Below are 22,826 nucleotides of genomic sequence, written 5' to 3'. Positions count from 1 at the left end.
ACAGGCCAGTGGTTTCCCCGATTTGAGCCCAGGCAGGCTCAAGGTCACCAGTTCATGTTGTTTTGCTGAGCCACTTTGTGTCTCCTCTTACTCCGTGGCTCTGCCTGTAGAAGCCTAGCCTCAGGGGTTTCCAACTGACTTCAGGGTGCTTGGGTTTTGTGCCTACCTGACTTCCCGGGTCACGAGGCTTTTCCCGATGGAGCTTTCTCTTCTCCAGCCACATTGTAGTGCTTCCACGCATGAGCACGTACACACACACACACACACACACACACATATCACAAAGACACACACACATCACAAAGACACACACACATATACACATTCATGGTGGTGCTTTCTTTCCATGCCTTGATCGAGTCTTTGTCATCTCTGCATCTCAGGCGAAGTGGGGTCTGCCCAGTGTTCTCTGCCTCTGCTCATCCCATCCCCTGCTAGAAGACTCCGGTGGTCAGGGTCTCTGTCCATTGTCCTTTATGTCATGTTCCATTTTCTGCGGACAGACTGGATTTTTCACACATGGGCCCCTAGTCTCGACATATTGGGGTGCAGCGCCTAGGGCACCATGTCTCCATTGCATTCTGTGCCATTCTGTGTGAAAGCCTGTGGTACGTGATTCAGTCGCTCAGTTGACTGAAGACCTGGCTCCACACAGCAAGTTGAGTGCTCAGTGTATGCAGAGACCAGCAGACCTGGATGTACTTTGTGAACACCACAAAGGGGAACTCAGTGAGCGAGCGAGGGGATGATGGAGAGGGGATATTCTCCTCTGGAAGGGGGCTTTCTTGAAGGTGTTCAGCAAGGAGACACCTTCTGACAAGAATTACCCGTACTGAAATGTCCAAACACAGGGTGAAGGGAAGACAAGAACCATGCTTCCAATGATTCTGCTTTCTGCTCAGGCTTCTCTGATTTCTATATGGGAAAGAGAGAGAGAGAGAACAGGAATGAGAGAGAGATATAGAGAGAAAGGAGAGAAAGGAAAAGATGAATGCTTTGTTGTGCTATGTTTCCTTCATGCAAACACAACGTCCTCACTTTCTGCCCTAACAGGTCAGTGCCTGGAAGGCACCGGTGAGAACTACAGGGGCAGCGTTGCTGTGACTGTCTCTGGGCACACCTGTCAGCGCTGGAGGGAACAGAGCCCTCACAGCCACAGTTGGACCCCGGAAAACTACCCCACCAAGTAGGTGTCCCCATGGTTCTACGTCCCAGCGTGAGGTGGTGATTGGGATGTTTATCCATTCCCTGGACGTAGCCTAGCGCCTGTGGCCAAGACCTATCTGCAGACAGGAGACGAGAGCATGAGTTGGGGACAGCACAGTAGCACCCTGTGCCGCCACCGCTGGCCATGACCCCAGTACCCCTAGGTCTTTCATAGAAAAGTCAGTCCGCAGGACGGGCTTCTGCTCTCCTCACCAGGGAATGGCAGGAAGGAGTCCCGCCTGGCCTGCTTCTGCTTTGACAGGGGACACAGCAAACGAGTCATGATGTGGAAGGTTCTCTGAGCACACGCGAGGCACTCTTGACACACATGAATAGGGCCCATGGGTATCAAGTGACACTGACACAGCAGTGAGGCGTTGTGTCTCATGTGCACAGCCCAGCACGTTGTCCAGCTCAAAGCAACTTCCCTCCCTTTTGAGTCCAATGTCAGGGGACACCTGTGTGGGATGGTGGTAAGAAACCTGTTGAAGTTGCTCAGCTGAGGAAGAACCCACAGTTGTTGTGTCTTCAGCTCCATGAAGAAGTGCCCATTTCTGGTCCCATCCCCACGCACCAGGCTGCTGAGGGCAGGGAGCACCATGACATCCCAAGAACCAGGCACCCAGTAGAGCTGATGGCTGTGTCAAGAAGCCAGCAGGGAGACCTGTTCCCTAGGCTTCTTGGCAAGCCCGAGTCCTGATGCCTTCCTTTTCAGGAATCTGGATGGAAACTACTGCCGTAACACTGGAGGAGAGGTTGCCCCTTGGTGCTATACCACCAACAGTGCCGTGAGGTGGGAATACTGCAGCATCCCCGCCTGTGAGTCCCCTACCCCTCCCACGGAGCAGCAAGTTGTCCCAGGTAAGGAAGGCCCTGAGACTCTCCCCAGGGCCACCCATGCTGTCTTGATGCTGCTCCTTCACTGGGCTGGTCTTTCTGGGGGAGCTCTCTTGATGTGTCCGCTGTGTTGTGAGCAGAACGTGGGCAGTTCCGGCTCACAGCTCTCTGGAGGTTGACGTGAGTTTCCCTGTTCAGAGAGACTCCTGGGCAGTGCTTCCTGTGCTCTTGTGCAGAATGTGTCTGTGATTTTGCCAGCTGGGATGCTCAGGGAAGGTCACCGAGTGCAAATCTTCTAGAGCAGTTTGCTCCTTCTGTATCCACTGTGTCTGTCCTCCTGATCTGCTTTGTATTGGCTGGTGAGAAGGCTGTGCTGATGGGTACGTCTTAGCTGAGGCCTTGAGATTCTCTCTCTTTATTGTCTCTCTCTCTGTGTGTCTGTCTGTCTGTCTGTGTGTGTGTGTGTGTGTGTGTGTGTGTGTGTCTATTTCTCTGTCCCTCTAACTCCCTTTCCAAGAAGGCTTGCACACAGTGTGATTGTGGCTGGCCACTGAGAAAACTGACATTTTCTTTGACAAGAAGCACCCCTTTTTTCATGACCGGACAAGGGCCTAGGTGTGGAAGAGAGGCAGGGAGGCTCTCCTGGGCCATGCCTTTTGTCTCTTCCCAGGCTTCATACTTTCCACCTTTGCAAAGATCTCCTTGTTCTGGTGTCCTCTCTCCCCACAGACATAACCATGTTGCTCTCCGACCCAACAGGTCAGTGCTTGGAAGGCACCGGTGAGAACTACAGGGGGAGCGTGGCTGTGACTGCCTCTGGGCACACCTGTCAGCAGTGGCGGGCACAGAGCCCTCACAGCCACAGCAGGACCCCAGAGAACTACCCCACCAAGTAGGTGCCCCCACGTTCTCCCTCACAGTCAGTCCCTTGTCCGTGGGATCTTTCCTCTAGAGTCATTGTATTCCTGTGACCTACAACCAAACCATCTGGCCTGGGACTGTGCAGACAGACAAAGTGGAACACAGCAGGAATCTGCAACAGCACTGTTTGTGAAAGTGCTTTGCCTTCTTATACCCCTCAGCTCCCTAGCAATCCCCAGCCCTGGATCCCCAATCATTTGTGATCAACGCCAGTCCCAGAGAGAACCCCGTTCTATTGAGGAGGGGTACCTGACACTGGGCCCTATCAGCGAGCTGTTTTATCAAGTGCCACAAGCAGTAGAGTGATGGAGCCTGGAGACACTCTGAATTTAGAGTGGCACACTTCCAGGACATTACTAGGACTCACGATGACCGTGAGGTGGGAGGAGTATGGAAATGTGACATTGTCTTTCCACAGCACAGCACAGCACAGCACAGCACAGCACAGCACAGCACAGCGCAGCACAGCACAGCACAGCGCAGAACAGCACAGTACAGCTCAGTACTCTAAGCAGCCCAGAATCACACTCTTCCCTTTGTGAGCCTAAATCTAGAGGTGACTCTGTGTCACCATTGTGTGAAATGTGCTGGAATTCCTCTGCTTAGGAAGACTGCGTGGGTATATGCTTCTGTCTTTGCACAGTATGTGCTGGAAATGGTGTGTTAGGGAACATGGTGCAATGAAGTCAACATCCACAGAGTGAGGAATGGTATTGAGATGGTAGATAAGAAAGAAGAAAGGAAACGGGAAAATGAAAAAGGCAAAAGCTGGTCGTGTTGTGTAACCCTCTCGGCAAACCTGATCACGGCCCCTCCGTCTTCAGAAATTTGGTTGGAAACTACTGCCGGAACCCTGATGGAGAAATTGCCCCATGGTGTTATACCACCAACAGTGCTGTGAGGTGGGAATACTGCAGCATCCCTGCCTGTGAGTCCTTAAGCCCACCCACAGAGCCCATGGTTGTCCCAGGTAAGAAGGGTTGTGAGATATTGCTGGTGGCCTGCAGTGCTCCCTGGAGGGCCAATCTTGCTGTCTTCACATTCCTACTCCTTCTTCTTCTCCTACTCCTTCTTCATCATCATCTTCTATTTCTTCTTCTTCTCTTCTTCTTCTTCTTCTTCTTCTTCTTCTTCTTCTTCTTCTTCTTCTTCTTCTTCTTCTTCTTCTTCTTCCTCTTCTTCTTCTTCTTCTTCTTCTTCTTCGCCTTCTCAATCTCCTCTTCCTCCTCCTCTTCTTCCTCTTCCTCCTCTATCTTCTCTTCCTCCTCCTCCTCCTCCTCCTCCTACTTCTTGTGTAGGATGGCCCTTTTAGAATCACTGTGTGGATTTGATGGTTCTGTTCTGGTCAAAGTAAGCGTTCCGGGCTTACCAACTTTCGTTGCTATTTGTTGATGTTGGCGTTATGGCTGAGAAGAGTTTCCTGGGGAATAGTTCACGTGCTCTTGGCAAGAACATATCTTCTGCTATTTTTTCTCTGCTGGGGTAAAGTTTTGGCTAGAACTTGGGTGCCAGCACACTGTAAGGTAATATGTTTGCCCCACTAGGAGTGACACTTCTGGGCCTCAACATCTTTTTTTCCATTGCAGCAAAGTCCAGTCCATAGTCAGCTTTACAGCTGCTCTAGTCCTTTGTTGTCCACCTCCAATGACCCATCAGATAGTATAGACCCAATTCTGGAAGTCCCTTTTGCCCGGAAGTCTCACAGTAGGCATGGAGCCTACTAGAGTTCCCTTTTGTGCAGGCACAGAGCCAGAGTGCTCAATTAGCTAACTCCCCAGGCCTTGCAGGGAGTTTCTGCTGCCAGATCAGTGACCTGAGTACCCCTTATGTCCTGGGGTAACAGGCCAGTGGTTTCCCCGATTTGAGCCCAGGCAGGCTCAAGGTCACCAGTTCATGTTGTTTTGCTGAGCCACTTTGTGTCTCCTCTTACTCCGTGGCTCTGCCTGTAGAAGCCTAGCCTCAGGGGTTTCCAACTGACTTCAGGGTGCTTGGGTTTTGTGCCTACCTGACTTCCCGGGTCACGAGGCTTTTCCCGATGGAGCTTTCTCTTCTCCAGCCACATTGTAGTGCTTCCACGCATGAGCACGTACACACACACACACACACACACACACATATCACAAAGACACACACACATCACAAAGACACACACACATATACACATTCATGGTGGTGCTTTCTTTCCATGCCTTGATCGAGTCTTTGTCATCTCTGCATCTCAGGCCAAGTGGGGTCTGCCCAGTGTTCTCTGCCTCTGCTCATCCCATCCCCTGCTAGAAGACTCCGGTGGTCAGGGTCTCTGTCCATTGTCCTTTATGTCATGTTCCATTTTCTGCGGACAGACTGGATTTTTCACACATGGGCCCCTAGTCTCGACATATTGGGGTGCAGCGCCTAGGGCACCATGTCTCCATTGCATTCTGTGCCATTCTGTGTGAAAGCCTGTGGTACGTGATTCAGTCGCTCAGTTGACTGAAGACCTGGCTCCACACAGCAAGTTGAGTGCTCAGTGTATGCAGAGACCAGCAGACCTGGATGTACTTTGTGAACACCACAAAGGGGAACTCAGTGAGCGAGCGAGGGGATGATGGAGAGGGGATATTCTCCTCTGGAAGGGGGCTTTCTTGAAGGTGTTCAGCAAGGAGACACCTTCTGACAAGAATTACCCGTACTGAAATGTCCAAACACAGGGTGAAGGGAAGACAAGAACCATGCTTCCAATGATTCTGCTTTCTGCTCAGGCTTCTCTGATTTCTATATGGGAAAGAGAGAGAGAGAGAACAGGAATGAGAGAGAGATATAGAGAGAAAGGAGAGAAAGGAAAAGATGAATGCTTTGTTGTGCTATGTTTCCTTCATGCAAACACAACGTCCTCACTTTCTGCCCTAACAGGTCAGTGCCTGGAAGGCACCGGTGAGAACTACAGGGGCAGCGTTGCTGTGACTGTCTCTGGGCACACCTGTCAGCGCTGGAGGGAACAGAGCCCTCACAGCCACAGTTGGACCCCGGAAAACTACCCCACCAAGTAGGTGTCCCCATGGTTCTACGTCCCAGCGTGAGGTGGTGATTGGGATGTTTATCCATTCCCTGGACGTAGCCTAGCGCCTGTGGCCAAGACCTATCTGCAGACAGGAGACGAGAGCATGAGTTGGGGACAGCACAGTAGCACCCTGTGCCGCCACCGCTGGCCATGACCCCAGTACCCCTAGGTCTTTCATAGAAAAGTCAGTCCGCAGGACGGGCTTCTGCTCTCCTCACCAGGGAATGGCAGGAAGGAGTCCCGCCTGGCCTGCTTCTGCTTTGACAGGGGACACAGCAAACGAGTCATGATGTGGAAGGTTCTCTGAGCACACGCGAGGCACTCTTGACACACATGAATAGGGCCCATGGGTATCAAGTGACACTGACACAGCAGTGAGGCGTTGTGTCTCATGTGCACAGCCCAGCACGTTGTCCAGCTCAAAGCAACTTCCCTCCCTTTTGAGTCCAATGTCAGGGGACACCTGTGTGGGATGGTGGTAAGAAACCTGTTGAAGTTGCTCAGCTGAGGAAGAACCCACAGTTGTTGTGTCTTCAGCTCCATGAAGAAGTGCCCATTTCTGGTCCCATCCCCACGCACCAGGCTGCTGAGGGCAGGGAGCACCATGACATCCCAAGAACCAGGCACCCAGTAGAGCTGATGGCTGTGTCAAGAAGCCAGCAGGGAGACCTGTTCCCTAGGCTTCTTGGCAAGCCCGAGTCCTGATGCCTTCCTTTTCAGGAATCTGGATGGAAACTACTGCCGTAACACTGGAGGAGAGGTTGCCCCTTGGTGCTATACCACCAACAGTGCCGTGAGGTGGGAATACTGCAGCATCCCCGCCTGTGAGTCCCCTACCCCTCCCACGGAGCAGCAAGTTGTCCCAGGTAAGGAAGGCCCTGAGACTCTCCCCAGGGCCACCCATGCTGTCTTGATGCTGCTCCTTCACTGGGCTGGTCTTTCTGGGGGAGCTCTCTTGATGTGTCCGCTGTGTTGTGAGCAGAACGTGGGCAGTTCCGGCTCACAGCTCTCTGGAGGTTGACGTGAGTTTCCCTGTTCAGAGAGACTCCTGGGCAGTGCTTCCTGTGCTCTTGTGCAGAATGTGTCTGTGATTTTGCCAGCTGGGGTGCTCAGGGAAGGTCACTGAGTGCAAATCTTCTAGAGCAGTTTGCTCCTTCTGTATCCACTGTGTCTGTCCTCCTGATCTGCTTTGTATTGGCTGGTGAGAAGGCTGTGCTGATGGCTACGTCTTAGCTGAGGCCTTGAGATTCTCTCTCTTTATTGTCTCTCTCTCTGTGTGTCTGTCTGTCTGTGTGTGTGTGTGTGTGTGTGTGTGTGTGTGTGTCTATTTCTCTGTCCCTCTAACTCCCTTTCCAAGAAGGCTTGCACACAGTGTGATTGTGGCTGGCCACTGAGAAAACTGACATTTTCTTTGACAAGAAGCACCCCTTTTTTCATGACCGGACAAGGGCCTAGGTGTGGAAGAGAGGCAGGGAGGCTCTCCTGGGCCATGCCTTTTGTCTCTTCCCAGGCTTCATACTTTCCACCTTTGCAAAGATCTCCTTGTTCTGGTGTCCTCTCTCCCCACAGACATAACCATGTTGCTCTCCGACCCAACAGATCAGTGCTTGGAAGGCACCGGTGAGAACTACAGGGGGAGCGTGGCTGTGACTGCCTCTGGGCACACCTGTCAGCAGTGGCGGGCACAGAGCCCTCACAGCCACAGCAGGACCCCAGAGAACTACCCCACCAAGTAGGTGCCCCCACGTTCTCCCTCACAGTCAGTCCCTTGTCCGTGGGATCTTTCCTCTAGAGTCATTGTATTCCTGTGACCTACAACCAAACCATCTGGCCTGGGACTGTGCAGACAGACAAAGTGGAACACAGCAGGAATCTGCAACAGCACTGTTTGTGAAAGTGCTTTGCCTTCTTATACCCCTCAGCTCCCTAGCAAACCCCAGCCCTGGATCCCCAATCATTTGTGATCAACGCCAGTCCCAGAGAGAACCCCGTTCTATTGAGGAGGGGTACCTGACACTGGGCCCTATCAGCGAGCTGTTTTATCAAGTGCCACAAGCAGTAGAGTGATGGAGCCTGGAGACACTCTGAATTTAGAGTGGCACACTTCCAGGACATTACTAGGACTCACGATGACCGTGAGGTGGGAGGAGTATGGAAATGTGACATTGTCTTTCCACAGCACAGCACAGCACAGCACAGCACAGCACAGCACAGCACAGCACAGCACAGCGCAGCGCAGCGCAGCACAGCACAGCACAGCGCAGAACAGCACAGTACAGCTCAGTACTCTAAGCAGCCCAGAATCACACTCTTCCCTTTGTGAGCCTAAATCTAGAGGTGACTCTGTGTCACCATTGTGTGAAATGTGCTGGAATTCCTCTGCTTAGGAAGACTGCGTGGGTATATGCTTCTGTCTTTGCACAGTATGTGCTGGAAATGGTGTGTTAGGGAACATGGTGCAATGAAGTCAACATCCACAGAGTGAGGAATGGTATTGAGATGGTAGATAAGAAAGAAGAAAGGAAACGGGAAAATGAAAAAGGCAAAAGCTGGTCGTGTTGTGTAACCCTCTCGGCAAACCTGATCACGGCCCCTCCGTCTTCAGAAATTTGGTTGGAAACTACTGCCGGAACCCTGATGGAGAAATTGCCCCATGGTGTTATACCACCAACAGTGCTGTGAGGTGGGAATACTGCAGCATCCCTGCCTGTGAGTCCTCAAGCCCACCCACAGAGCCCATGGTTGTCCCAGGTAAGAAGGGTTGTGAGATATTGCTGGTGGCCTGCAGTGCTCCCTGGAGGGCCAATCTTGCTGTCTTCACATTCCTACTCCTTCTTCTTCTCCTACTCCTTCTTCATCATCATCTTCTATTTCTTCTTCTTCTCTTCTTCTTCTTCTTCTTCTTCTTCTTCTTCTTCTTCTTCTTCTTCTTCTTCTTCTTCTTCTTCACCTTCTCAATCTCCTCTTCCTCCTCCTCTTCTTCCTCTTCCTCCTCTACCTTCTCTTCCTCCTCCTCCTCCTCCTCCTCCTCCTCCTCCTCCTACTTCTTGTGTAGGATGGCCCTTTTAGAATCACTGTGTGGATTTGATGGTTCTGTTCTGGTCAAAGTAAGCGTTCCGGGCTTACCAACTTTCGTTGCTATTTGTTGATGTTGGCGTTATGGTTGAGAAGAGTTTCCTGGGGAATAGTTCACGTGCTCTTGGCAAGAACATATCTTCTGCTATTTTTTCTCTGCTGGGGTAAAGTTTTGGCTAGAACTTGGGTGCCAGCACACTGTAAGGTAATATGTTTGCCCCACTAGGAGTGACACTTCTGGGCCTCAACATCTTTTTTTCCATTGCAGCAAAGTCCAGTCCATAGTCAGCTTTACAGCTGCTCTAGTCCTTTGTTGTCCACCTCCAATGACCCATCAGATAGTATAGACCCAATTCTGGAAGTCCCTTTTGCCCGGAAGTCTCACAGTAGGCATGGAGCCTACTAGAGTTCCCTTTTGTGCAGGCACAGAGCCAGAGTGCTCAATTAGCTAACTCCCCAGGCCTTGCAGGGAGTTTCTGCTGCCAGATCAGTGACCTGAGTACCCCTTATGTCCTGGGGTAACAGGCCAGTGGTTTCCCCGATTTGAGCCCAGGCAGGCTCAAGGTCACCAGTTCATGTTGTTTTGCTGAGCCACTTTGTGTCTCCTCTTACTCCGTGGCTCTGCCTGTAGAAGCCTAGCCTCAGGGGTTTCCAACTGACTTCAGGGTGCTTGGGTTTTGTGCCTACCTGACTTCCCGGGTCACGAGGCTTTTCCCGATGGAGCTTTCTCTTCTCCAGCCACATTGTAGTGCTTCCACGCATGAGCACGTACACACACACACACACACACACACACACACACACACACACATATCACAAAGACACACACACATCACAAAGACACACACACATATACACATTCATGGTGGTGCTTTCTTTCCATGCCTTGATCGAGTCTTTGTCATCTCTGCATCTCAGGCGAAGTGGGGTCTGCCCAGTGTTCTCTGCCTCTGCTCATCCCATCCCCTGCTAGAAGACTCCGGTGGTCAGGGTCTCTGTCCATTGTCCTTTATGTCATGTTCCATTTTCTGCGGACAGACTGGATTTTTCACACATGGGCCCCTAGTCTCGACATATTGGGGTGCAGCGCCTAGGGCACCATGTCTCCATTGCATTCTGTGCCATTCTGTGTGAAAGCCTGTGGTACGTGATTCAGTCGCTCAGTTGACTGAAGACCTGGCTCCACACAGCAAGTTGAGTGCTCAGTGTATGCAGAGACCAGCAGACCTGGATGTACTTTGTGAACACCACAAAGGGGAACTCAGTGAGCGAGCGAGGGGATGATGGAGAGGGGATATTCTCCACTGGAAGGGGGCTTTCTTGAAGGTGTTCAGCAAGGAGACACCTTCTGACAAGAATTACCCGTACTGAAATGTCCAAACACAGGGTGAAGGGAAGACAAGAACCATGCTTCCAATGATTCTGCTTTCTGCTCAGGCTTCTCTGATTTCTATATGGGAAAGAGAGAGAGAGAGAACAGGAATGAGAGAGAGATATAGAGAGAAAGGAGAGAAAGGAAAAGATGAATGCTTTGTTGTGCTATGTTTCCTTCATGCAAACACAACGTCCTCACTTTCTGCCCTAACAGGTCAGTGCCTGGAAGGCACCGGTGAGAACTACAGGGGCAGCGTTGCTGTGACTGTCTCTGGGCACACCTGTCAGCGCTGGAGGGAACAGAGCCCTCACAGCCACAGTTGGACCCCGGAAAACTACCCCACCAAGTAGGTGTCCCCATGGTTCTACGTCCCAGCGTGAGGTGGTGATTGGGATGTTTATCCATTCCCTGGACGTAGCCTATCGCCTGTGGCCAAGACCTATCTGCAGACAGGAGACGAGAGCATGAGTTGGGGACAGCACAGTAGCACCCTGTGCCGCCACCGCTGGCCATGACCCCAGTACCCCTAGGTCTTTCATAGAAAAGTCAGTCCGCAGGACGGGCTTCTGCTCTCCTCACCAGGGAATGGCAGGAAGGAGTCCCGCCTGGCCTGCTTCTGCTTTGACAGGGGACACAGCAAACGAGTCATGATGTGGAAGGTTCTCTGAGCACACGCGAGGCACTCTTGACACACATGAATAGGGCCCATGGGTATCAAGTGACACTGACACAGCAGTGAGGCGTTGTGTCTCATGTGCACAGCCCAGCACGTTGTCCAGCTCAAAGCAACTTCCCTCCCTTTTGAGTCCAATGTCAGGGGACACCTGTGTGGGATGGTGGTAAGAAACCTGTTGAAGTTGCTCAGCTGAGGAAGAACCCACAGTTGTTGTGTCTTCAGCTCCATGAAGAAGTGCCCATTTCTGGTCCCATCCCCACACACCAGGCTGCTGAGGGCAGGGAGCACCATGACATCCCAAGAACCAGGCACCCAGTAGAGCTGATGGCTGTGTCAAGAAGCCAGCAGGGAGACCTGTTCCCTAGGCTTCTTGGCAAGCCCGAGTCCTGATGCCTTCCTTTTCAGGAATCTGGATGGAAACTACTGCCGTAACACTGGAGGAGAGGTTGCCCCTTGGTGCTATACCACCAACAGTGCCGTGAGGTGGGAATACTGCAGCATCCCCGCCTGTGAGTCCCCTACCCCTCCCACGGAGCAGCAAGTTGTCCCAGGTAAGGAAGGCCCTGAGACTCTCCCCAGGGCCACCCATGCTGTCTTGATGCTGCTCCTTCACTGGGCTGGTCTTTCTGGGGGAGCTCTCTTGATGTGTCCGCTGTGTTGTGAGCAGAACGTGGGCAGTTCCGGCTCACAGCTCTCTGGAGGTTGACGTGAGTTTCCCTGTTCAGAGAGACTCCTGGGCAGTGCTTCCTGTGCTCTTGTGCAGAATGTGTCCGTGATTTTGCCAGCTGGGGTGCTCAGGGAAGGTCACCGAGTGCAAATCTTCTAGAGCAGTTTGCTCCTTCTGTATCCACTGTGTCTGTCCTCCTGATCTGCTTTGTATTGGCTGGTGAGAAGGCTGTGCTGATGGCTACGTCTTAGCTGAGGCCTTGAGATTCTCTCTCTTTATTGTCTCTCTCTCTGTGTGTCTGTCTGTCTGTGTGTGTGTGTGTGTGTGTGTGTGTGTGTGTCTATTTCTCTGTCCCTCTAACTCCCTTTCCAAGAAGGCTTGCACACAGTGTGATTGTGGCTGGCCACTGAGAAAACTGACATTTTCTTTGACAAGAAGCACCCCTTTATTCATGACCGGACAAGGGCCTAGGTGTGGAAGAGAGGCAGGGAGGCTCTCCTGGGCCATGCCTTTTGTCTCTTCCCAGGCTTCATACTTTCCACCTTTGCAAAGATCTCCTTGTTCTGGTGTCCTCTCTCCCCACAGACATAACCATGTTGCTCTCCGACCCAACAGATCAGTGCTTGGAAGGCACCGGTGAGAACTACAGGGGGAGCGTGGCTGTGACTGCCTCTGGGCACACCTGTCAGCAGTGGCGGGCACAGAGCCCTCACAGCCACAGCAGGACCCCAGAGAACTACCCCACCAAGTAGGTGCCCCCACGTTCTCCCTCACAGTCAGTCCCTTGTCCGTGGGATCTTTCCTCTAGAGTCATTGTATTCCTGTGACCTACAACCAAACCATCTGGCCTGGGACTGTGCAGACAGACAAAGTGGAACACAGCAGGAATCTGCAACAGCACTGTTTGTGAAAGTGCTTTGCCTTCTTACACCCCTCAGCTCCCTAGCAAACCCCAGCCCTGGATCCCCAATCATTTGTGATCAACGCCAGTCCCAGAGAGAACCCCGTTCTATTGAGGAGGGGTACCTGACACTGGGCCCTATCAGCGAGCTGTTTTATCAAGTGCCACAAGCAGTAGAGTGATGGAGCCTGGAGACACTCTGAATTTAGAGTGGCACACTTCCAGGACATTACTAGGACTCACGATGACCGTGAGGTGGGAGGAGTATGGAAATGTGACATTGTCTTTCCACAGCACAGCACAGCACAGCACAGCACAGCACAGCACAGCACAGCACAGCACAGCGCAGCACAGCACAGCACAGCGCAGAACAGCACAGTACAGCTCAGTACTCTAAGCAGCCCAGAATCACACTCTTCCCTTTGTGAGCCTAAATCTAGAGGTGACTCTGTGTCACCATTGTGTGAAATGTGCTGGAATTCCTCTGCTTAGGAAGACTGCGTGGGTATATGCTTCTGTCTTTGCACAGTATGTGCTGGAAATGGTGTGTTAGGGAACATGGTGCAATGAAGTCAACATCCACAGAGTGAGGAATGGTATTGAGATGGTAGATAAGAAAGAAGAAAGGAAACGGGAAAATGAAAAAGGCAAAAGCTGGTCGTGTTGTGTAACCCTCTCGGCAAACCTGATCACGGCCCCTCCGTCTTCAGAAATTTGGTTGGAAACTACTGCCGGAACCCTGATGGAGAAATTGCCCCATGGTGTTATACCACCAACAGTGCTGTGAGGTGGGAATACTGCAGCATCCCTGCCTGTGAGTCCTCAAGCCCACCCACAGAGCCCATGGTTGTCCCAGGTAAGAAGGGTTGTGAGATATTGCTGGTGGCCTGCAGTGCTCCCTGGAGGGCCAATCTTGCTGTCTTCACATTCCTACTCCTTCTTCTTCTCCTACTCCTTCTTCATCATCATCTTCTATTTCTTCTTCTTCTCTTCTTCTTCTTCTTCTTCTTCTTCTTCTTCTTCTTCTTCTTCTTCTTCTTCTTCTTCACCTTCTCAATCTCCTCTTCCTCCTCCTCTTCTTCCTCTTCCTCCTCTACCTTCTCTTCCTCCTCCTCCTCCTCCTCCTCCTCCTACTTCTTGTGTAGGATGGCCCTTTTAGAATCACTGTGTGGATTTGATGGTTCTGTTCTGGTCAAAGTAAGCGTTCCGGGCTTACCAACTTTCGTTGCTATTTGTTGATGTTGGCGTTATGGTTGAGAAGAGTTTCCTGGGGAATAGTTCACGTGCTCTTGGCAAGAACATATCTTCTGCTATTTTTTCTCTGCTGGGGTAAAGTTTTGGCTAGAACTTGGGTGCCAGCACACTGTAAGGTAATATGTTTGCCCCACTAGGAGTGACACTTCTGGGCCTCAACATCTTTTTTTCCATTGCAGCAAAGTCCAGTCCATAGTCAGCTTTACAGCTGCTCTAGTCCTTTGTTGTCCACCTCCAATGACCCATCAGATAGTATAGACCCAATTCTGGAAGTCCCTTTTGCCCGGAAGTCTCACAGTAGGCATGGAGCCTACTAGAGTTCCCTTTTGTGCAGGCACAGAGCCAGAGTGCTCAATTAGCTAACTCCCCAGGCCTTGCAGGGAGTTTCTGCTGCCAGATCAGTGACCTGAGTACCCCTTATGTCCTGGGGTAACAGGCCAGTGGTTTCCCCGATTTGAGCCCAGGCAGGCTCAAGGTCACCAGTTCATGTTGTTTTGCTGAGCCACTTTGTGTCTCCTCTTACTCCGTGGCTCTGCCTGTAGAAGCCTAGCCTCAGGGGTTTCCAACTGACTTCAGGGTGCTTGGGTTTTGTGCCTACCTGACTTCCCGGGTCACGAGGCTTTTCCCGATGGAGCTTTCTCTTCTCCAGCCACATTGTAGTGCTTCCACGCATGAGCACGTACACACACACACACACACACACACACACACACACACACATATCACAAAGACACACACACATCACAAAGACACACACACATATACACATTCATGGTGGTGCTTTCTTTCCATGCCTTGATCGAGTCTTTGTCATCTCTGCATCTCAGGCGAAGTGGGGTCTGCCCAGTGTTCTCTGCCTCTGCTCATCCCATCCCCTGCTAGAAGACTCCGGTGGTCAGGGTCTCTGTCCATTGTCCTTTATGTCATGTTCCATTTTCTGCGGACAGACTGGATTTTTCACACATGGGCCCCTAGTCTCGACATATTGGGGTGCAGCGCCTAGGGCACCATGTCTCCATTGCATTCTGTGCCATTCTGTGTGAAAGCCTGTGGTACGTGATTCAGTCGCTCAGTTGACTGAAGACCTGGCTCCACACAGCAAGTTGAGTGCTCAGTGTATGCAGAGACCAGCAGACCTGGATGTACTTTGTGAACACCACAAAGGGGAACTCAGTGAGCGAGCGAGGGGATGATGGAGAGGGGATATTCTCCACTGGAAGGGGGCTTTCTTGAAGGTGTTCAGCAAGGAGACACCTTCTGACAAGAATTACCCGTACTGAAATGTCCAAACACAGGGTGAAGGGAAGACAAGAACCATGCTTCCAATGATTCTGCTTTCTGCTCAGGCTTCTCTGATTTCTATATGGGAAAGAGAGAGAGAGAGAACAGGAATGAGAGAGAGATATAGAGAGAAAGGAGAGAAAGGAAAAGATGAATGCTTTGTTGTGCTATGTTTCCTTCATGCAAACACAACGTCCTCACTTTCTGCCCTAACAGGTCAGTGCCTGGAAGGCACCGGTGAGAACTACAGGGGCAGCGTTGCTGTGACTGTCTCTGGGCACACCTGTCAGCGCTGGAGGGAACAGAGCCCTCACAGCCACAGTTGGACCCCGGAAAACTACCCCACCAAGTAGGTGTCCCCATGGTTCTACGTCCCAGCGTGAGGTGGTGATTGGGATGTTTATCCATTCCCTGGACGTAGCCTATCGCCTGTGGCCAAGACCTATCTGCAGACAGGAGACGAGAGCATGAGTTGGGGACAGCACAGTAGCACCCTGTGCCGCCACCGCTGGCCATGACCCCAGTACCCCTAGGTCTTTCATAGAAAAGTCAGTCCGCAGGACGGGCTTCTGCTCTCCTCACCAGGGAATGGCAGGAAGGAGTCCCACCTGGCCTGCTTCTGCTTTGACAGGGGACACAGCAAACGAGTCATGATGTGGAAGGTTCTCTGAGCACACGCGAGGCACTCTTGACACACATGAATAGGGCCCATGGGTATCAAGTGACACTGACACAGCAGTGAGGCGTTGTGTCTCATGTGCACAGCCCAGCACGTTGTCCAGCTCAAAGCAACTTCCCTCCCTTTTGAGTCCAATGTCAGGGGACACCTGTGTGGGATGGTGGTAAGAAACCTGTTGAAGTTGCTCAGCTGAGGAAGAACCCACAGTTGTTGTGTCTTCAGCTCCATGAAGAAGTGCCCATTTCTGGTCCCATCCCCACACACCAGGCTGCTGAGGGCAGGGAGCACCATGACATCCCAAGAACCAGGCACCCAGTAGAGCTGATGGCTGTGTCAAGAAGCCAGCAGGGAGACCTGTTCCCTAGGCTTCTTGGCAAGCCCGAGTCCTGATGCCTTCCTTTTCAGGAATCTGGATGGAAACTACTGCCGTAACACTGGAGGAGAGGTTGCCCCTTGGTGCTATACCACCAACAGTGCCGTGAGGTGGGAATACTGCAGCATCCCCGCCTGTGAGTCCCCTACCCCTCCCACGGAGCAGCAAGTTGTCCCAGGTAAGGAAGGCCCTGAGACTCTCCCCAGGGCCACCCATGCTGTCTTGATGCTGCTCCTTCACTGGGCTGGTCTTTCTGGGGGAGCTCTCTTGATGTGTCCGCTGTGTTGTGAGCAGAACGTGGGCAGTTCCGGCTCACAGCTCTCTGGAGGTTGACGTGAGTTTCCCTGTTCAGAGAGACTCCTGGGCAGTGCTTCCTGTGCTCTTGTGCAGAATGTGTCCGTGATTTTGCCAGCTGGGGTGCTCAGGGAAGGTCACCGAGTGCAAATCTTCTAGAGCAGTTTGCTCCTTCTGTATCCACTGTGTCTGTCCTCCTGATCTGCTTTGTATTGGCTGGTGAGAAGGCTGTGCTGATGGCTACGTCTTAGCTGAGGCCTTGAGATTCTCTCTCTTTATTGTCTCTCTCTCTGTGTGTCTGTCTGTCTGTGTGTGTGTGTGTGTGTGTGTGTGTGTGTGTCTATTTCTCTGTCCCTCTAACTCCCTTTCCAAGAAGGCTTGCACACAGTGTGATTGTGGCTGGCCACTGAGAAAACTGACATTTTCTTTGACAAGAAGCACCCCTTTATTCATGACCGGACAAGGGCCTAGGTGTGGAAGAGAGGCAGGGAGGCTCTCCTGGGCCATGCCTTTTGTCTCTTCCCAGGCTTCATACTTTCCACCTTTGCAAAGATCTCCTTGTTCTGGTGTCCTCTCTCCCCACAGACATAACCATGTTGCTCTCCGACCCAACAGATCAGTGCTTGGAAGGCACCGGTGAGAACTACAGGGGGAGCGTGGCTGTGACTGCCTCTGGGCACACCTGTCAGCAGTGGCGGGCACAGAGCCCTCACAGCCACAGCAGGACCCCAGAGAACTACCCCACCAAGTAGGTGCCCCCACGTTCTCCCTCACAGTCAGTCCCTTGTCCGTGGGATCTTTCCTCTAGAGTCATTGTATTCCTGTGACCTACAACCAAACCATCTGGCCTGGGACTGTGCAGACAGACAAAGTGGAACACAGCAGGAATCTGCAACAGCACTGTTTGTGAAAGTGCTTTGCCTTCTTACACCCCTCAGCTCCCTAGCAAACCCCAGCCCTGGATCCCCAATCATTTGTGATCAACGCCAGTCCCAGAGAGAACCCCGTTCTATTGAGGAGGGGTACCTGACACTGGGCCCTATCAGCGAGCTGTTTTATCAAGTGCCACAAGCAGTAGAGTGATGGAGCCTGGAGACACTCTGAATTTAGAGTGGCACACTTCCAGGACATTACTAGGACTCACGATGACCGTGAGGTGGGAGGAGTATGGAAATGTGACATTGTCTTTCCACAGCACAGCACAGCACAGCACAGCACAGCACAGCACAGCACAGCACAGCACAGCGCAGCACAGCACAGCACAGCGCAGAACAGCACAGTACAGCTCAGTACTCTAAGCAGCCCAGAATCACACTCTTCCCTTTGTGAGCCTAAATCTAGAGGTGACTCTGTGTCACCATTGTGTGAAATGTGCTGGAATTCCTCTGCTTAGGAAGACTGCGTGGGTATATGCTTCTGTCTTTGCACAGTATGTGCTGGAAATGGTGTGTTAGGGAACATGGTGCAATGAAGTCAACATCCACAGAGTGAGGAATGGTATTGAGATGGTAGATAAGAAAGAAGAAAGGAAACGGGAAAATGAAAAAGGCAAAAGCTGGTCGTGTTGTGTAACCCTCTCGGCAAACCTGATCACGGCCCCTCCGTCTTCAGAAATTTGGTTGGAAACTACTGCCGGAACCCTGATGGAGAAATTGCCCCATGGTGTTATACCACCAACAGTGCTGTGAGGTGGGAATACTGCAGCATCCCTGCCTGTGAGTCCTCAAGCCCACCCACAGAGCCCATGGTTGTCCCAGGTAAGAAGGGTTGTGAGATATTGCTGGTGGCCTGCAGTGCTCCCTGGAGGGCCAATCTTGCTGTCTTCACATTCCTACTCCTTCTTCTTCTCCTACTCCTTCTTCATCATCATCTTCTATTTCTTCTTCTTCTCTTCTTCTTCTTCTTCTTCTTCTTCTTCTTCTTCTTCTTCTTCTTCTTCTTCTTCACCTTCTCAATCTCCTCTTCCTCCTCCTCTTCTTCCTCTTCCTCCTCTACCTTCTCTTCCTCCTCCTCCTCCTCCTCCTCCTCCTCCTCCTACTTCTTGTGTAGGATGGCCCTTTTAGAATCACTGTGTGGATTTGATGGTTCTGTTCTGGTCAAAGTAAGCGTTCCGGGCTTACCAACTTTCGTTGCTATTTGTTGATGTTGGCGTTATGGTTGAGAAGAGTTTCCTGGGGAATAGTTCACGTGCTCTTGGCAAGAACATATCTTCTGCTATTTTTTCTCTGCTGGGGTAAAGTTTTGGCTAGAACTTGGGTGCCAGCACACTGTAAGGTAATATGTTTGCCCCACTAGGAGTGACACTTCTGGGCCTCAACATCTTTTTTTTCCATTGCAGCAAAGTCCAGTCCATAGTCAGCTTTACAGCTGCTCTAGTCCTTTGTTGTCCACCTCCAATGACCCATCAGATAGTATAGACCCAATTCTGGAAGTCCCTTTTGCCCGGAAGTCTCACAGTAGGCATGGAGCCTACTAGAGTTCCCTTTTGTGCAGGCACAGAGCCAGAGTGCTCAATTAGCTAACTCCCCAGGCCTTGCAGGGAGTTTCTGCTGCCAGATCAGTGACCTGAGTACCCCTTATGTCCTGGGGTAACAGGCCAGTGGTTTCCCCGATTTGAGCCCAGGCAGGCTCAAGGTCACCAGTTCATGTTGTTTTGCTGAGCCACTTTGTGTCTCCTCTTACTCCGTGGCTCTGCCTGTAGAAGCCTAGCCTCAGGGGTTTCCAACTGACTTCAGGGTGCTTGGGTTTTGTGCCTACCTGACTTCCCGGGTCACGAGGCTTTTCCCGATGGAGCTTTCTCTTCTCCAGCCACATTGTAGTGCTTCCACGCATGAGCACGTACACACACACACACACACACACACACACACACACACACACACACACACACACACACATCACAAAGACACACACACATCACAAAGACACACACACATATACACATTCATGGTGGTGCTTTCTTTCCATGCCTTGATCGAGTCTTTGTCATCTCTGCATCTCAGGCGAAGTGGGGTCTGCCCAGTGTTCTCTGCCTCTGCTCATCCCATCCCCTGCTAGAAGACTCCGGTGGTCAGGGTCTCTGTCCATTGTCCTTTATGTCATGTTCCATTTTCTGCGGACAGACTGGATTTTTCACACATGGGCCCCTAGTCTCGACATATTGGGGTGCAGCGCCTAGGGCACCATGTCTCCATTGCATTCTGTGCCATTCTGTGTGAAAGCCTGTGGTACGTGATTCAGTCGCTCAGTTGACTGAAGACCTGGCTCCACACAGCAAGTTGAGTGCTCAGTGTATGCAGAGACCAGCAGACCTGGATGTACTTTGTGAACACCACAAAGGGGAACTCAGTGAGCGAGCGAGGGGATGATGGAGAGGGGATATTCTCCACTGGAAGGGGGCTTTCTTGAAGGTGTTCAGCAAGGAGACACCTTCTGACAAGAATTACCCGTACTGAAATGTCCAAACACAGGGTGAAGGGAAGACAAGAACCATGCTTCCAATGATTCTGCTTTCTGCTCAGGCTTCTCTGATTTCTATATGGGAAAGAGAGAGAGAGAGAACAGGAATGAGAGAGAGATATAGAGAGAAAGGAGAGAAAGGAAAAGATGAATGCTTTGTTGTGCTATGTTTCCTTCATGCAAACACAACGTCCTCACTTTCTGCCCTAACAGGTCAGTGCCTGGAAGGCACCGGTGAGAACTACAGGGGCAGCGTTGCTGTGACTGTCTCTGAGCACACCTGTCAGCGCTGGAGGGAACAGAGCCCTCACAGCCACAGTTGGACCCCGGAAAACTACCCCACCAAGTAGGTGTCCCCATGGTTCTACGTCCCAGCGTGAGGTGGTGATTGGGATGTTTATCCATTCCCTGGACGTAGCCTATCGCCTGTGGCCAAGACCTATCTGCAGACAGGAGACGAGAGCATGAGTTGGGGACAGCACAGTAGCACCCTGTGCCGCCACCGCTGGCCATGACCCCAGTACCCCTAGGTCTTTCATAGAAAAGTCAGTCCGCAGGACGGGCTTCTGCTCTCCTCACCAGGGAATGGCAGGAAGGAGTCCCGCCTGGCCTGCTTCTGCTTTGACAGGGGACACAGCAAACGAGTCATGATGTGGAAGGTTCTCTGAGCACACGCGAGGCACTCTTGACACACATGAATAGGGCCCATGGTTATCAGGTGACACTGACACAGCAGTGAGGCGTTGTGTCTCATGTGCACATCCCAGCACGTTGTCCAGCTCAAAGCAACTTCCCTCCCTTTTGAGTCCAATGTCAGGGGACACCTGTGTGGGATGGTGGTAAGAAACCTGTTGAAGTTGCTCAGCTGAGGAAGAACCCACAGTTGTTGTGTCTTCAGCTCCATGAAGAAGTGCCCATTTCTGGTCCCATCCCCACACACCAGGCTGCTGAGGGCAGGGAGCACCATGACATCCCAAGAACCAGGCACCCAGTAGAGCTGATGGCTGTGTCAAGAAGCCAGCAGGGAGACCTGTTCCCTAGGCTTCTTGGCAAGCCCGAGTCCTGATGCCTTCCTTTTCAGGAATCTGGATGGAAACTACTGCCGTAACACTGGAGGAGAGGTTGCCCCTTGGTGCTATACCACCAACAGTGCCGTGAGGTGGGAATACTGCAGCATCCCCGCCTGTGAGTCCCCTACCCCTCCCACGGAGCAGCAAGTTGTCCCAGGTAAGGAAGGCCCTGAGACTCTCCCCAGGGCCACCCATGCTGTCTTGATGCTGCTCCTTCACTGGGCTGGTCTTTCTGGGGGAGCTCTCTTGATGTGTCCGCTGTGTTGTGAGCAGAACGTGGGCAGTTCCGGCTCACAGCTCTCTGGAGGTTGACGTGAGTTTCCCTGTTCAGAGAGACTCCTGGGCAGTGCTTCCTGTGCTCTTGTGCAGAATGTGTCCGTGATTTTGCCAGCTGGGGTGCTCAGGGAAGGTCACCGAGTGCAAATCTTCTAGAGCAGTTTGCTCCTTCTGTATCCACTGTGTCTGTCCTCCTGATCTGCTTTGTATTGGCTGGTGAGAAGGCTGTGCTGATGGGTACGTCTTAGCTGAGGCCTTGAGATTCTCTCTCTTTATTGTCTCTCTCTCTGTGTGTCTGTCTGTCTGTCTGTGTGTGTGTGTGTGTGTGTGTGTGTGTGTGTGTGTCTATTTCTTTGTCCCTCTAACTCCCTTTCCAAGAAGGCTTGCACACAGTGTGATTGTGGCTGGCCACTGAGAAAACTGACATTTTCTTTGACAAGAAGCACCCCTTTTTTCATGACCGGACAAGGGCCTAGGTGTGGAAGAGAGGCAGGGAGGCTCTCCTGGGCCATGCCTTTTGTCTCTTCCCAGGCTTCATACTTTCCACCTTTGCAAAGATCTCCTTGTTCTGGTGTCCTCTCTCCCCACAGACATAACCATGTTGCTCTCCGACCCAACAGGTCAGTGCTTGGAAGGCACCGGTGAGAACTACAGGGGGAGCGTGGCTGTGACTGCCTCTGGGCACACCTGTCAGCAGTGGCGGGCACAGAGCCCTCACAGCCACAGCAGGACCCCAGAGAACTACCCCACCAAGTAGGTGCCCCCACGTTCTCCCTCACAGTCAGTCCCTTGTCCGTGGGATCTTTCCTCTAGAGTCATTGTATTCCTGTGACCTACAACCAAACCATCTGGCCTGGGACTGTGCAGACAGACAAAGTGGAACACAGCAGGAATCTGCAACAGCACTGTTTGTGAAAGTGCTTTGCCTTCTTATACCCCTCAGCTCCCTAGCAAACCCCAGCCCTGGATCCCCAATCATTTGTGATCAACGCCAGTCCCAGAGAGAACCCCGTTCTATTGAGGAGGGGTACCTGACACTGGGCCCTATCAGCGAGCTGTTTTATCAAGTGCCACAAGCAGTAGAGTGATGGAGCCTGGAGACACTCTGAATTTAGAGTGGCACACTTCCAGGACATTACTAGGACTCACGATGACCGTGAGGTGGGAGGAGTATGGAAATGTGACATTGTCTTTCCACAGCACAGCACAGCACAGCACAGCACAGCACAGCACAGCACAGCACAGCACAGCGCAGCACAGCACAGCACAGCGCAGAACAGCACAGTACAGCTCAGTACTCTAAGCAGCCCAGAATCACACTCTTCCCTTTGTGAGCCTAAATCTAGAGGTGACTCTGTGTCACCATTGTGTGAAATGTGCTGGAATTCCTCTGCTTAGGAAGACTGCGTGGGTATATGCTTCTGTCTTTGCACAGTATGTGC

General features: G+C 51.9%; 1 protein-coding gene across 1 annotated transcript in view; it reads left to right on the top strand.

Annotated features, from left to right (window-relative positions):
* LOC103127856 (uncharacterized) overlaps positions 1-22,826 on the top strand; it is a 135,114-nt gene that overhangs the window by 24,841 nt on the left and 87,447 nt on the right. The window contains exons 16-34 of the mRNA XM_060205114.1: positions 957-1,186; positions 1,922-2,067; positions 2,803-2,935; positions 3,789-4,005; positions 5,760-5,989; positions 6,725-7,020; positions 7,604-7,736; positions 8,610-8,755; positions 10,668-10,800; positions 11,536-11,831; positions 12,413-12,545; positions 13,409-13,554; positions 15,450-15,582; positions 16,318-16,613; positions 17,195-17,327; positions 18,191-18,336; positions 20,252-20,384; positions 21,120-21,265; positions 22,005-22,137. Of these exons, the coding sequence (XP_060061097.1) occupies positions 957-1,186; positions 1,922-2,067; positions 2,803-2,935; positions 3,789-4,005; positions 5,760-5,989; positions 6,725-7,020; positions 7,604-7,736; positions 8,610-8,755; positions 10,668-10,800; positions 11,536-11,831; positions 12,413-12,545; positions 13,409-13,554; positions 15,450-15,582; positions 16,318-16,613; positions 17,195-17,327; positions 18,191-18,336; positions 20,252-20,384; positions 21,120-21,265; positions 22,005-22,137 (3,359 nt within the window). The remainder of the gene's footprint in view (positions 1-956; positions 1,187-1,921; positions 2,068-2,802; positions 2,936-3,788; positions 4,006-5,759; positions 5,990-6,724; positions 7,021-7,603; positions 7,737-8,609; positions 8,756-10,667; positions 10,801-11,535; positions 11,832-12,412; positions 12,546-13,408; positions 13,555-15,449; positions 15,583-16,317; positions 16,614-17,194; positions 17,328-18,190; positions 18,337-20,251; positions 20,385-21,119; positions 21,266-22,004; positions 22,138-22,826) is intronic.

This window comes from Erinaceus europaeus, chromosome 13 (assembly GCF_950295315.1).
Source record: "Erinaceus europaeus chromosome 13, mEriEur2.1, whole genome shotgun sequence".
Classification (NCBI taxonomy): domain Eukaryota; kingdom Metazoa; phylum Chordata; class Mammalia; order Eulipotyphla; family Erinaceidae; genus Erinaceus; species Erinaceus europaeus.
The sequence above is the reverse complement of the archived record's forward strand: the minus strand, read 5'-3'. Positions and strand labels throughout refer to the sequence as shown.